Source organism: Gymnodraco acuticeps, unplaced genomic scaffold, assembly GCF_902827175.1.
Source record: "Gymnodraco acuticeps unplaced genomic scaffold, fGymAcu1.1, whole genome shotgun sequence".
In the NCBI taxonomy this organism is placed as follows: domain Eukaryota; kingdom Metazoa; phylum Chordata; class Actinopteri; order Perciformes; family Bathydraconidae; genus Gymnodraco; species Gymnodraco acuticeps.
In genome coordinates this window covers 29,710-43,312 of record NW_022991649.1, presented here as the reverse complement: position 1 = coordinate 43,312, position 13,603 = coordinate 29,710, and the positions used below count along the sequence as shown (strand labels likewise).

At 41.5% G+C, this 13,603-nt stretch overlaps 1 protein-coding gene and 1 pseudogene across 1 annotated transcript in view; both read left to right on the top strand.

The window, feature by feature from the left end:
- Positions 1–3,290, top strand: part of LOC117534361 (serine/threonine-protein kinase Nek5-like) — a gene marked incomplete at its 5' end in the record, with an annotated part of 22,479 nt that extends 19,189 nt beyond the window's left edge. The window contains 1 exon segment of the mRNA XM_034198537.1: positions 1,863–3,290. Coding sequence (XP_034054428.1) covers positions 1,863–2,106 — 244 coding nt within the window. The 3' untranslated portion in view covers positions 2,107–3,290.
- LOC117534358 lies at positions 2,789–13,603 on the top strand (annotated as a pseudogene).

Genomic DNA, 13,603 nt, shown 5'->3' with positions numbered 1-13,603 from the left:
ATTGGTTAGTTACACTCAGTCAGTCAGTTAGTTAGGTAGTTAATTGGTTAGTTACACTCAGTCAGTCAGTTAGGTAGTTAATTGGTTAGTTACACTCAGTCAGTCAGTTAGGTAGTTAATTGGTTAGTTACACTCAGTCAGTCAGTTAGTTAGTTAATTGGTTAGTTACACTCAGTCAGTCAGTTAGGTAGTAAATTGGTTAGTTACACTCAGTCAGTCAGTTAGGTAGTTAATTGGTTAGTTACACTCAGTCAGTTAGGTAGTTAATTGGTTAGTTACACTCAGTCAGTCAGTTAGGTAGTTAATTGGTTAGTTACACTCAGTCAGTCAGTTAGGTAGTTAATTGGTTAGTTACACTCAGTCAGTCAGTTAGGTAGTTAATTGGTTAGTTACAGTCAGTCAGTCAGTTAGGTAGTTAATTGGTTAGTTACAGTCAGTCAGTCAGTTAGGTAGTTAATTGGTTAGTTACACTCAGTCAGTCAGTTAGGTAGTTAATTGGTTAGTTACACTCAGTCAGTTAGGTAGGTAGTTAATTGGTTAGTTACACTCAGTCAGTCAGTTAGGTAGTTAATTGGTTAGTTACACTCAGTCAGTCAGTTAGGTAGTTAATTGGTTAGTTACACTCAGTCAGTTAGTTAGTTAATTGGTTAGTTACACTCAGTCAGTCAGTTAGGTAGTTAATTCGTTAGTTACATTCAGTCAGTCAGTTAGGTAGTTAATTGGTTAGTTACAGTCAGTCAGTCAGGTAGGTAGTTAATTGGTTAGTTACACTCAGTCAGTCAGTTAGTTAGGTAGTTAATTGGTTAGTTACACTCAGTCAGTCAGTTAGGTAGTTAATTGGTTAGTTACACTCAGTCAGTCAGTTAGGTAGTTAATTGGTTAGTTACACTCAGTCAGTCAGGTAGGTAGTTAATTGGTTAGTTACACTCAGTCAGTCAGTTAGGTAGTTAATTGGTTAGTTACACTCTGTCAGTCAGTTAGGTAGTTAATTGGTTAGTTACACTCTGTCAGTCAGTTAGGTAGTTAATTGGTTAGTTACACTCAGTCAGTCAGTTAGGTAGTTAATTGGTTAGTTACACTCAGTCAGTCAGTTAGGTAGTTAATTGGTTAGTTACAGTCAGTCAGTTAGGTAGTTAATTGGTTAGTTACACTCAGTCAGTTAGTTAGGTAGTTAATTGGTTAGTTACACTCTGTCAGTCAGTTAGGTAGTTAATTGGTTAGTTACACTCAGTCAGTTAGTTAGGTAGTTAATTGGTTAGTTACACTCAGTCAGTCAGTTAGGTAGTTAATTGGTTAGTTACACTCTGTCAGTCAGTTAGGTAGTTAATTGGTTAGTTACACTCTGTCAGTCAGTTAGGTAGTTAATTGGTTAGTTACACTCAGTCAGTTAGGTAGTTAATTGGTTAGTTACACTCAGTCAGTCAGTTAGGTAGTTAATTGGTTAGTTACACTCAGTCAGTCAGTTAGGTAGTTAATTGGTTAGTTACACTCAGTCAGTCAGTTAGGTAGTTAATTGGTTAGTTACAGTCAGTCAGTCAGTTAGGTAGTTAATTGGTTGGTTACACTCAGTCAGTCAGTTAGGTAGTTAATTGGTTAGTTACACTCAGTCAGTCAGTTAGGTAGTTAATTGGTTAGTTACACTCAGTCAGTCAGTTAGGTAGTTAATTGGTTAGTTACACTCAGTCAGTTAGTTAGGTAGTTAATTGGTTAGTTAAACTCAGTTAGTTACGTAGTCTGATGGTAGTCAGTGATTTAGATAGTAGTTTAGTTAGAGATGAAGTTTTGATAGCACTGTAGATTTTGTACAGAACCATCGCCACCTTCCGACTGAGAGAGTGTCTCACTTTCCCGTTTCTCAACAGGAACTTCGAGGAGTCTGAGGACGAGCTGAGGGAGGCGGTGGCCGACTCCATGAACAATTTGTTTGTGATGGAGGACGAGGAGAAGCTGGAGGTGCATGATGGGATGGAGGAGGAAGAAGAGGACTCTCAACAGATCCAGCAGGCGGTCGGGGATTCACCTGCAGACGCTGTTTCCTCTGAGCCTGAAGGAGGTGGCGGTCGGTCGGACGAAAACACGACTTCAAATCAGCCGCAGACGATCTGAGCTCTCACTAACACTCAGTACTAATCATTTCACTTCAATTCAGATGAAGCTGCCTCAAATAAATCACTGATTCTCAGCTTGAGTTAGGAGCAGGGAGTGTAATGCTGTACCTACGTGAAGATTGAGGTACTTGTACTTCACTTGTATATTTTCTTTTTATGCCATTTGGTGTTTCTACTCCACTACAATTCAAAGGGACATATTATACTTTTTCCTTTACTACCTTCAGCGTTAGTTACTTAGACTTCTGCATAAAGAAACAACTAAATAAATGTCTGATGTATTTCAATACGATAGAAATATGAACATTTGACTCGTTTTCGGTTATTATGATTAATTTAGTTTCGTATTTTTGCATTTATTTTGGATTTTCCTGCATTGGTTACTTTTACTTTTAATACTTAATTTAGCTGATTACAACTACTTTGACTTTAGTAACATTTAGTTCAATGCAGGACTTGTTACAGAGTATTTCTACACTGTGGTACTTCAGTCAGGAGAGACTGGTTTTGATGTAACTATATATATTTAGTGACAGAAATAAACAGAGGAATGTAATGATGTTATTAAGATTAATAATACAAAACTATTTTAATTAAAACTTCATACATTAAATAATATCTTTGCTGTTGGAGACTTTCAATTAAGAAACTGTTATTTATATATTGTATTAAGCGATTTCATGACGACCGGACAGGTGAAGACAAGTACAGCCCTCAGCTTCGACAAAGGTAGAAAAGTCACATTTGAAATGCCTGAATTATCTGTGTCATAGTTACATCCTGTCCTTTCCACCGTCTGATTGGTTGTCACGTCATTATTGTCTGCACCTGGTGATGTCAGTTTAAATAGGCCGAGCCATTCACTGTCTCGTTGCCAGATTGTCTTGAGTGTTATGCCGAGCTCTCCTGCGTTTTCACATCATCATCCAGTTACAGTAATAGTCAGAGTCCACGTTTATAGAAATAGAAAGATCAGGTAGTAGGTATTAAGTATTTTACTAGTTTTGGATAGGTAAGCGTTAGTGTAGATATTTATTGTCTGTAGTGTTTTTGGAATCACCGCACATCTGTATCAACAAATCAAGTAAAGACTCTTTTTGTACTTGAATCCTGTGTCTGCATCCGTGCTTTTGCACTTTGTACGTCCGTGACAGAATTTTCAGAATAAAGTCAGAAACTGTTGTGCGTCGTCAACTGTGTTAAATATTGTATGTTTAGTTTAGTTAATAAAAGTCCGAATTTTCCGAAATAAATATGAATTTTCAGTAAAAAGTGAGAATTTTCCAAAAAGTCAGAATCAAATCTTCAGCAGACTCATGCTGTCATTCACCCCTGTGTAAGTAGTGTTGTACTTACTGTGCCTTGTATAAATCATTTGTTTAATTAAAGACTGTTAGCTGATTATTCTGGCTGTGCAGATATTCTAAAAGAAAAGGAGATTATTGAAGATTTCTTCTTAACACCGTACAGTGTTTTTTAAATCGTGAGTGCACCAGGGTAATTGGTATATGCAGCTCTCCCCAATGAGATATTTACTTCTGAGGATCATTTTTGATAATATGTTGTACAAATGGAAAATGTTAATGACATTTCCAACCCTGATATTCATATGCATCTGATTCTAAATGTGATATCTAAAGACTAGTCGTGTAGTCGTGTGAGTCACTTCTAAGAACTGCAGGGTTTCCTGTACACGGAGAACAGCCCTCACAAGATGGACCAGGTTCTCAACACAGCACAAACAGTACCATTAAAAGATGACCTTTAACTGTCATTCTCAAGTCTTTCATTCACTTGCCACCTGTCACTCAGGTTACATTCTGCAACACTCCTTCAGACGGGGCTCCTGTGGTTTTCAGAAAGCTAACATGCAAATCTCATGTTTGAAATATCTTTTCTAAATTCAAAGGAGTCGATGACAAAAGTCAGGGGTAACAATTAAATAAATAATCTTTACTCTGTGACTGGCGAAACCACACAGAGTAAAGTATTCAACATACTTTTCTCATCTTATTCTCCTTCTTCAGACACACATTTTGTACAAGTACCTCAAAATGGAACTTTAGTCAGTGGCGAGCGTGAGTTTAGTACAGTACTTGAGTTACCCATCCAATACATCACTTATGGGCTGAGAGATTCTTTACAGCCAGCGCAATCGGCAAATACCTCTCAGGTTCACTAGGTGCCCTAATCACTTCGTATCAGTATCCAAATAATGGACATGATGTACATTTTCCTCAACATGACCAAAACAAAGCAAGATCTTTCTAAATCTGAACGTCTCCTCTGATGAATCAGTTCCTCTGGACATCTCCACCAGTTTGTCAGCAGCACTCCCAGCTGACTTGGCTTTAGAGTCCAGCAGCAACAGTGGCAGGTATACATATAAACATTTACAAAAAGAGGATACCAAGTGAACCAACCCTGATAAAGTGGACTACCTATGCTGCAAATGTATTATCTCTTCGATTTACATACGGCATCTATTGCACGTCTGTCCGTCCTGGGAGAGGGATCCCTCCTCTTTTTTTTATTTATTATTTACAACCATTATTCTATTTAAACATTAATATAATTTCGAGCAGGTGTCGCATTGGTTTTTATAAACCCCACCTGAAGTAATGTGATTACTCTCAAGTCCTCTGTAGTTTTCAGGTCCTCTATCAGTGGCGGCCGGCCCATAGGGGTGCTAGGGGTGCCGCCCCACCTCTTCCCACATACAAAAAAATATATTAAAAAAAATCTTAAATTAAATTTTTTTTTTTAAAAGAATATATATTTTATATTTTTATTTTTAATGAACAAGGTAAATATCATACAATTGCTATCAGTAAAATGTATAATCTACCATAAAATCTCGTTTAAAATGGTGTTACGATGTCTAAAGTTACTGATAAGTCACATGTTTCCTGCCTGGCCTTGCCCATGGCATTAGTTTATCATTACCGGGCGGAGCCCCCGAGCCAAACAGCAGCAACCAGCACGTTACAAAAGTCTCAATAGTAAACTGTGCCGCCGAAACATAATTTCAGCCAATCAGCGCCGTCAAATATTTTGGTCACGAGGGCGCTCACGTTGGCGCCCACGTTGCTTACGTGCGTTGACGTGAGTTGTTTTTTAGACTCGTGAGTGACCAAGGTGACGCAGTACTTGGATGAGAATGGCTTCGTGTGCAGGTGGAGTCGCCGGACCTCGGTCCGCACCCAATTCCGTGCAAGAGCTACTCTCCAATCCTTTCGAAAGGAGAAGTTTGGGAGATAAACTGTTGCTTAAAGACCTTGGACCGGACCAACCCGATTTGTATATATCACAGCAAGCTCGTGAAAAAGACAAAACGTATCAACGAGGCTTCTCACGTAGCTGGTACACCAGAAAGGCATGGCTAGCTGGATGCAAACAGGTAAATGCTGTCTTTTGTTTCCCATGCTTGATCTTCAAACAGCCGGGGACAGATACGATGTGCCCGTGGACTGTGACGGGGGTAAACGATATGAAGCCGATATGAAGTCCGAAAAAATTAAAAAGCACGAGTGCACGTATGACAAGTACCTTCAAGCTAGCCATGCTAGGCAAAGCTAACATAGCATAACAACACAGCCGTTAGCTCTTAGCACTCAGAGCTCACAGCTCTTCATATCTGTTCAGAAACTAGACAAAAGTTAAACAATTACAAACCACAGACTGCCTGTGTCATGGCGAATACAGTCGCTGCTTTATTTATGTCTGTATAGGCCGTTCTTGTGAGTGTGGACGGTCGGAGCATATACAACGTTAGCTTAGCCAATCTCCATTCCCTTGCCAGCGATTCTCTCTCTAGTTTAGCATACTCAGCCCGACTCAGCCTGGTTGTTCCTGGCCCTAGAACCACGATTTTATGGGGCCAGAAAAACTGTGAATTAGGACCCGCTAGCCGGTACTAGGCCAAGTGGAAACGCAACCAAAAACGGGCCCCGCACGGCTCGGCACGCTTAAAGCGAGCTCCGCGCTGCAGTGGAAACGTGCCATTACATCACCAGAAGTCCTAATTTAAGGGGTCATTTCTCCCAATATTTCTCACTATATCAACAGCCCCACCAAAAATATTTTCCACCAGCCGCCACTGGTCGTGTTGCTTTTAATCAAACGAAGCCAGATTAAAGAACTACTTCTCAACCCTTATACTTTTCTCCAGAGTGCTTCATTGTTTATTAATACATTTACCGACAGCTGCAGTGCTGCTCGACCACTCACGGCAGAGTTTATTCTCCCGTTAACTCACGGCAGAGTTTATTCTCCCGTTAACTCACGGCAGAGTTTATTCTGTCTGACTGTCACACAGCAGCTGATAAATATAAGTGAATGTGTGTCAGTCTGAATTGACACTGTTTGGCATCACAACGCTGTTATGAAAGTTTCTCTAGTATGAAATGGTTGATCTTAGCATAGCAACCGAAGCTAATCTGACTGTCTTGACTACTTTAGCCGTTTTCTACAGGCATATTTTACCGGCGTATTTTTCATTAAAAAGCTACTGCTTGTTACATCTTTTATTTGCCATACTCACCATGAACTCTTATTGCTCAGGTTAATCTCCAATATTACAGATACTCTCCCTTAGAGCCGGCCCCACTGCGGTGGAAACAGGAAGAACCAGAGCTTAATCCGGCTCTAGCCCGGAACCGGTTTGCTGGAAAAGGGGCATAATAGTCTGACTGATATTTGTTGTTTGATTTTGTGATGTTTGTCTCCCTCTAGCTGTGAGACTCAGTACCAGGACTCAGTCGACATCTCCATCAACTGCAACCGCTCCACTGACCAGTAAGAACTGAGCCATGAAGACACAGATGATGCAAGGATGTTTCTGGAACACATGTTCAGAAAACTGATCATCCTCTCTCCCTCCACAGCTGTAATATCATGAGGCAGCCTCCCTTCTCCGCCTGTCACGAGCACACCGACCCAGAGCCGTACATCAGCGCCTGCACACACACTCTGTGCAGATACCCGTCAGCGGATGGGGTCGACTGCCAGTTTTTGGAGGCTTACGCCAAGGCCTGCAGCCTGGAAGCCAACGTGACCCTGGAGGAGTGGAGGTCAACTTCTGGCTGCTGTAAGACCCTCTTTCACTATTATATTCAAGATTAGATTCAAGGCTTTTATTGTCATGCGTACACAGCTTCAGTGTAGATATGTCAATGAAAATCTGAGGTCACAGGCTCCTCCAACAGAGCAACACAATAACACAGATAAACTGAGAAAATAGTGCAAGTAAATACAAATAAAATAGGATAGAAATAGTGCGAGGAGAGTCTATATACAAGTCATTGGAATATGATATATTAGATAAATAATTTGTAAGTTGACAGAAACAGAGCATGTTGGGGGTCCAACAGTACAGTACCCTATAAGTAAAGTAAAATACATAAAACATGTAATATAGATGTACACATTGTAAAAGCATATCTTGAATTATTATCAATGATGCAATACATGTAAACCACATGTTAGCGTTCACTCAGCTGTTCACTAATCCTCTCCTGTTTTATGAGTTGTTAAATCCTCGAGTCTGTCGCTTTGGTATAGCCAAGCATTTTTGTAATGACTTTTGGATATAAATATAACTACTGTAAAGGTAGGTGTGATATAAATATACATTTGTAGTATTCCTACAGAAAGCCATCATGTTTTTAAATCTTTATCTGAGAACAGATTAAAACAATTCTAAAGTTTGTTAAAGTGTGTGTGTGTATGTGTGTGTGTGTGTGTGTGTGTGTGTGTGTGTGTGTGTGTGTGTGTGTGTGTGTGTGTGTGTGTGTGTGTGTGTGTGTGGTCGGAGAGGTCCTGATAATTTATTCCGGTAAATTACTCTGACCTACTAATTGACCTGACCGAAGTTATTGAGTCTATGTAAGTTTGCTGCTTGGCTCAGATCCACCAACGTCGGCAAGATCTCACCTCTATAACCCCCCGAAGAACCTAGGTTCAATTAACTGCTGTTTCAATTCAGACAACTCTTTTTTAATCTGTTTAAGGGATGCAGTCTTACCTTTGAAGCAAGAGAGGAGAGCACAGGTTGTCTTTTAAATTATCCCAGTCCAACAGGTGAGATCAGTTTATTGAAGAAAAATAGGTCCAAACTAATACAGTTTAACACATTATAATCATACGCAACATATCATGCTGGGGTTATATTTTTATCTAAAACCTTAATTCATATTTCTCATCTATCCAAGATCTAAAATAAAGCCATTAGTTATAAGATTCCCGTACGTCCTATTAACGTCTTCCGGGATAGATCTAAATAAAGCTATTAGTTATAAGATTCCCGTACGTCCTATTAACGTCTTCCAGGATAGATCTAAATAAAGTTATTAGTTCTAAGATTCCCGTACGTTCTATTAACGTCTTCCGGAATAGATCTAACTATTAGTTATAAGATTCCCGTACGTCCTATTAACGTCTTCCGGAATAGATCTAACTATTATAAGATTCCCGTACGTCCTATTAACGTCTTCCGGAATAGATCTAACTACTAGTTATAAGATTCCCGTACGTCCTATTAAAGTCTTCCGGGATAGATCTAACCGAGAGCCATTTTACCCAGCCCTTCAACCAACAAATATCAGAGATATTCACCAAGTTTGAGAGAACATTACCGAGAGCTATTAACCCAGCTCTGAAGGACACAGCCTACCGAGAGAGAGTCTACCAGGGGGTTCCCCCCCTCTCTCTTGCTCTCTCAAAAAACCAGTCTCTTTATGCTCAAAAAACCGGATCGAAACCCCAACAACACCTCCTCTATCCCCAACCAACATCTTCTATTGGCTATGGCCTAAGACACACCTTCCCATATTTGTGTAAAAAGGACATGACCCCTGTAGGACTTGAAAAATATTATTCTCAGCTATGACATAACCATTTTTGGGGCCTCAATGTGTTTCTCGTTTAAGGCAGGAGCCCCCCTCCCTGAGATCTGCTGTGAGAAAAAAGGGGAAGAAACTGCCCTCTTCCTTATCAGAGACACCCATAAATCATAGACCTTACACACTCAACCTAAACAAACCACTTTGTTTTGTTTATGCTGTAATATAGAAAAACCTAAAATATGAAGCATTCTCATTATGGGTTCATACAAGAATATAATTGATCATATATGATTTATAATTAACTTTCGTTTTAAATATTAAACATACTATGAAAACTCACAACACCCTCTTTTCAAAACGCAAAGTTATCAAATAGCAACAGAAAAAATTGTAAGCATACATACATATTCAAAAACCGTCAAGAAGCATTCTCATTATGGGTTTATACAAGAATATGATTGATCATATATGATTTATAATTAACTATCGTTTTTAAGTATTCACTTCATACTATGATCTCAACAGCAGCCCCCCCCCTCCTCTCTGTCCGCAGCCCTGCAGTGATCATGAGTTCTGTGGAGAGAAGCTCGGTTCGACCCGCTGCTTCTGTCGGGGTCTGTTCGCCTCCAAGTACAGAGCCACCAAGTCTTTAGGTACCTGAACGCATCACATGAGTCCGTTCACACGAGACCGCTGGAAACGCTGTAGTACATATGCCGGGCCTGTAAGTGGCGCTGCTGCCGCCACAAAATACACCACAAGCTGCGAATAAAACCCCGGAGCATGGTTGCCCATCTGTTTATTCTCCGCGGTGGACGGCGTGTGCTCCTGCTGTATCTCCGGTAGTCCACCAGCAGACACCCACCTCTCCGCCTCTTCCAAGGGACGAGGGAACAATGCGGCAGAATGTCTCCGCCGGTCAACATGTCCGTTAAAGTTTAAATCTTCCGGACAAAATTAGAAAAGTGCCGGTCAGAGGTCTTCTTTGTTATTTATTGAGCTTTAAAACAAATTGATTACGACTCTGTATAATAATGTAAGAATAATAAACGGAGCCTCTCTTTTCTTCCCCCTCTTCTGACAGCCCAGCAGCAGATCTCTGAGCAGGAGACGTGGGGAGAGGGAGACGTGGGGAGACGGAGGCGTGGGGAGAGAGGCGTGGGGAGAGGGAGACGTGGGGAGAGGGAGACGTGGCAGAGGGAGACGGGGCAGAGGGAGACGGGGCAGAGGGAGACGGGGCAGAGGGAGACGGGGGGAGAGAGAGACGGGGGGAGAGAGAGACGGGGCAGAGGGAGACGGGGGCAGAGGAACACGGGGCTATTTCATCGTTATCAGGAAATGATCGTATAGAGACGTACACACGGAGCCGTTTGCCCCCCCAGAGCGTTCCGTTTGCAGATCTATCCACCTCGTGACCCGTTATCGTTTGCGAGGTTCATTTCTATCGTTTTGTTACGGCCTCGTGTAAACGAAAGGGCTATACGCAAGATAAACTATGCGGATACAACCCGTTTCGTCCTCGTGTAAACGGGGTCTTAAGTCCATGTTGAAGTGTCGGTGTGTCGTGGAAGTGTCGGTGTGTCGTTGAAGTGTCGGTGTGTCGTTGAAGTGTCGGTGTGTCGTTGAAGTGTCGGTGTGTCGTTGAAGTGTCGTTGTGTTACAGGCGATTCCACGGTCTGCAGGCAGGACTCGGCCTCTGTGGCTCTGGCTGGATGTCTGCTGGACGACAAAGGCATCGACTTCTCCACCTTACACCTCAAAGACCCCCAGAGCCACCTGGTGACATTCAGCTTCGACAGCAGCGCCCCCTGCGGGACGGAGCTCATGGTGCGTGGTTATCACTTCCTCTAGACTCATGGCGGGTTATATTCAGAGCGTCTTTGGGAAAACAAGAAGCATTTAAAGCTGCTTTAACTGAGTCCTGTTCAGTTGGTTATTGACACCTGCAACCCTCAGAAGAGCTGGAAGATTGTTCTCTTTATGATCGGTGGAAGGGAAGGCACAGGCTTCAGTCACCCTGTTTACATTTAATTAAATACTTTATTGATTAGAGACCATGTGATTTATGACCTGGATGGTTTGGACTGTGAACTCCAACACTGACCGTTCTCTGTCAGGATGGAACCGTCAGCAGTGAGCACTGGAATAATGTGGCCGCGGCCGTTACATTTTTTTTTTCTGTCACATTGCAGAGAAACAACAGCCAGATCGTCTACAAGAACTCCATCATGTCCTCCAACAGCTCATCAGGCGGAGTCATCAGGCTGAGTCCTCATCCGCAGCGACCAGTTCCATATTGACTTCTCCTGCAAGTACACACAGCCAGAGGTCAGGGGTGTGTCCTTCAGGATCCAAGACAGGTGAGGGTCACCTGGTCCTTAATGTACCACAGCTCCAAGCGTCACACTGCTAAACTGTGTGTGTGTGTGTTGTGTGTGTGTGTGTGTGCAGCTCTGTGGTGCAGCAGCTTGTATCTGGAGAGTGGAACTACACTCTGACGATGAGCTCCTTCAGCGACGCCGGCCTCCTGCAGCCGGTCGGCCCGAACACGGAGATCCTGCTGAACCAGACGGTCTGGCTGCAGCTGGAGGCGGTGGGGCTGGACGCCAACATGGTGACAGACTCCTGCTGGGCAACCAATCAGGCATCACCTGACAGTAATCTGTGATACGACCTCATCATCAACGGGTGAGGAAATAAACTCTGACTGTTGGAACAGAATAAACTCTGACTGTTAGAACAGAATAAACTCTGACTGTTGGAACAGAATAAACTCTGACTGTTAGAACAGAATAAACTCTGACTGTTAGAACAGAATAAACTCTGACTGTTAGAACAGAATAAACTCTGACTGTTGGAACAGAATAAACTCTGACTGTTGGAACAGAATAAACTCTGACTGTTGGAACAGAATAAACTCTGACTGTTGGAACAGAATAAACTCTGACTGTTGGAACAGAATAAACTCTGACTGTTAGAACAGAATAAACTCTGACTGTTAGAACAGAATAAACTCTGACTGTTAGAACAGAATAAACTCTGACTGTTGGAACAGAATAAACTCTGACTGTTGGAACAGAATAAACTCTGACTGTTAGAACAGAATAAACTCTGACTGTTAGAACAGAATAAACTCTGACTGTTGGAACAGAATAAACTCTGACTGTTGGAACAGAATAAACTCTGACTGTTGGAACAGAATAAACTCTGACTGTTAGAACAGAATAAACTCTGACTGTTAGAACAGAATAAACTCTGACTGTTAGAACAGAATAAACTCTGACTGTTAGAACAGAATAAACTCTGACTGTTGGAACAGAATAAACTCTGACTGTTGGAACAGAATAAACTCTGACTGTTAGAACAGAATAAACTCTGACTGTTAGAACAGAATAAACTCTGACTGTTGGAACAGAATAAACTCTGACTGTTGGAACAGAATAAACTCTGACTGTTAGAACAGAATAAACTCTGACTGTTGGAACAGAATAAACTCTGACTGTTAGAACAGAATAAACTCTGACTGTTAGAACAGAATAAACTCTGACTGTTAGAACAGAATAAACTCTGACTGTTGGAACAGAATAAACTCTGACTGTTGGAACAGAATAAACTCTGACTGTTAGAACAGAATAAACTCTGACTGTTAGAACAGAATAAACTCTGACTGTTGGAACAGAATAAACTCTGACTGTTGGAACAGAATGAACTCTGACTGTTGGAACAGAATAAACTCTGACTGTTGGAACAGAATAAACTCTGACTGTTGGAACAGAATAAACTCTGACTGCTAGAACAGAATAAACTCTGACTGCTAGAACAGAATAAACTCTGACTGCTAGAACAGAATAAACTCTGACTGCTAGAACAGAATAAACTCTGACTGCTAGAACAGAATAAACTCTGACTGCTAGAACAGAATAAACTCTGACTGTTGGAACAGAATAAACTCTGACTGTTGGAACAGAATAAACTCTGACTGTTGGAACAGAATAAACTCTGACTGTTAGAACAGAATAAACTCTGACTGTTAGAACAGAATAAACTCTGACTGTTGGAACAGAATAAACTCTGACTGTTGGAACAGAATAAACTCTGACTGTTGGAACAGAATAAACTCTGACTGTTAGAACAGAATAAACTCTGACTGTTGGAACAGAATAAACTCTGACTGTTAGAACAGAATGAACTCTGACTGTTGGAACAGAATGAACTCTGACTGTTGGAACAGAATAAACTCTGACTGTTAGAACAGAATAAACTCTGACTGTTGGAACAGAATGAACTCTGACTGTTGGAACAGAATAAACTCTGACTGTTAGAACAGAATAAACTCTGACTGTTGGAACAGAATAAACTCTGACTGTTGGAACAGAATAAACTCTGACTGTTGGAACAGAATAAACTCTGACTGTTGGAACAGAATGAACTCTGAGACTTCATGGTGTGTATTTCCTGTCTCCGGGCAGATGTCCGAACCCTGCTGATGATACGGTGCAGATGCAGGGAAACGGACAGGGAACGTCCAGCGTGTTCTCCTTCAACATGTTCGAGTTCTCTGGAGCAAGCAGTGAAATCTACCTGCACTGCAAACTGGAGCTGTGCCTCACACAGGGCCAGGCCTGCACTCCGGTACACACCGAGTACTAA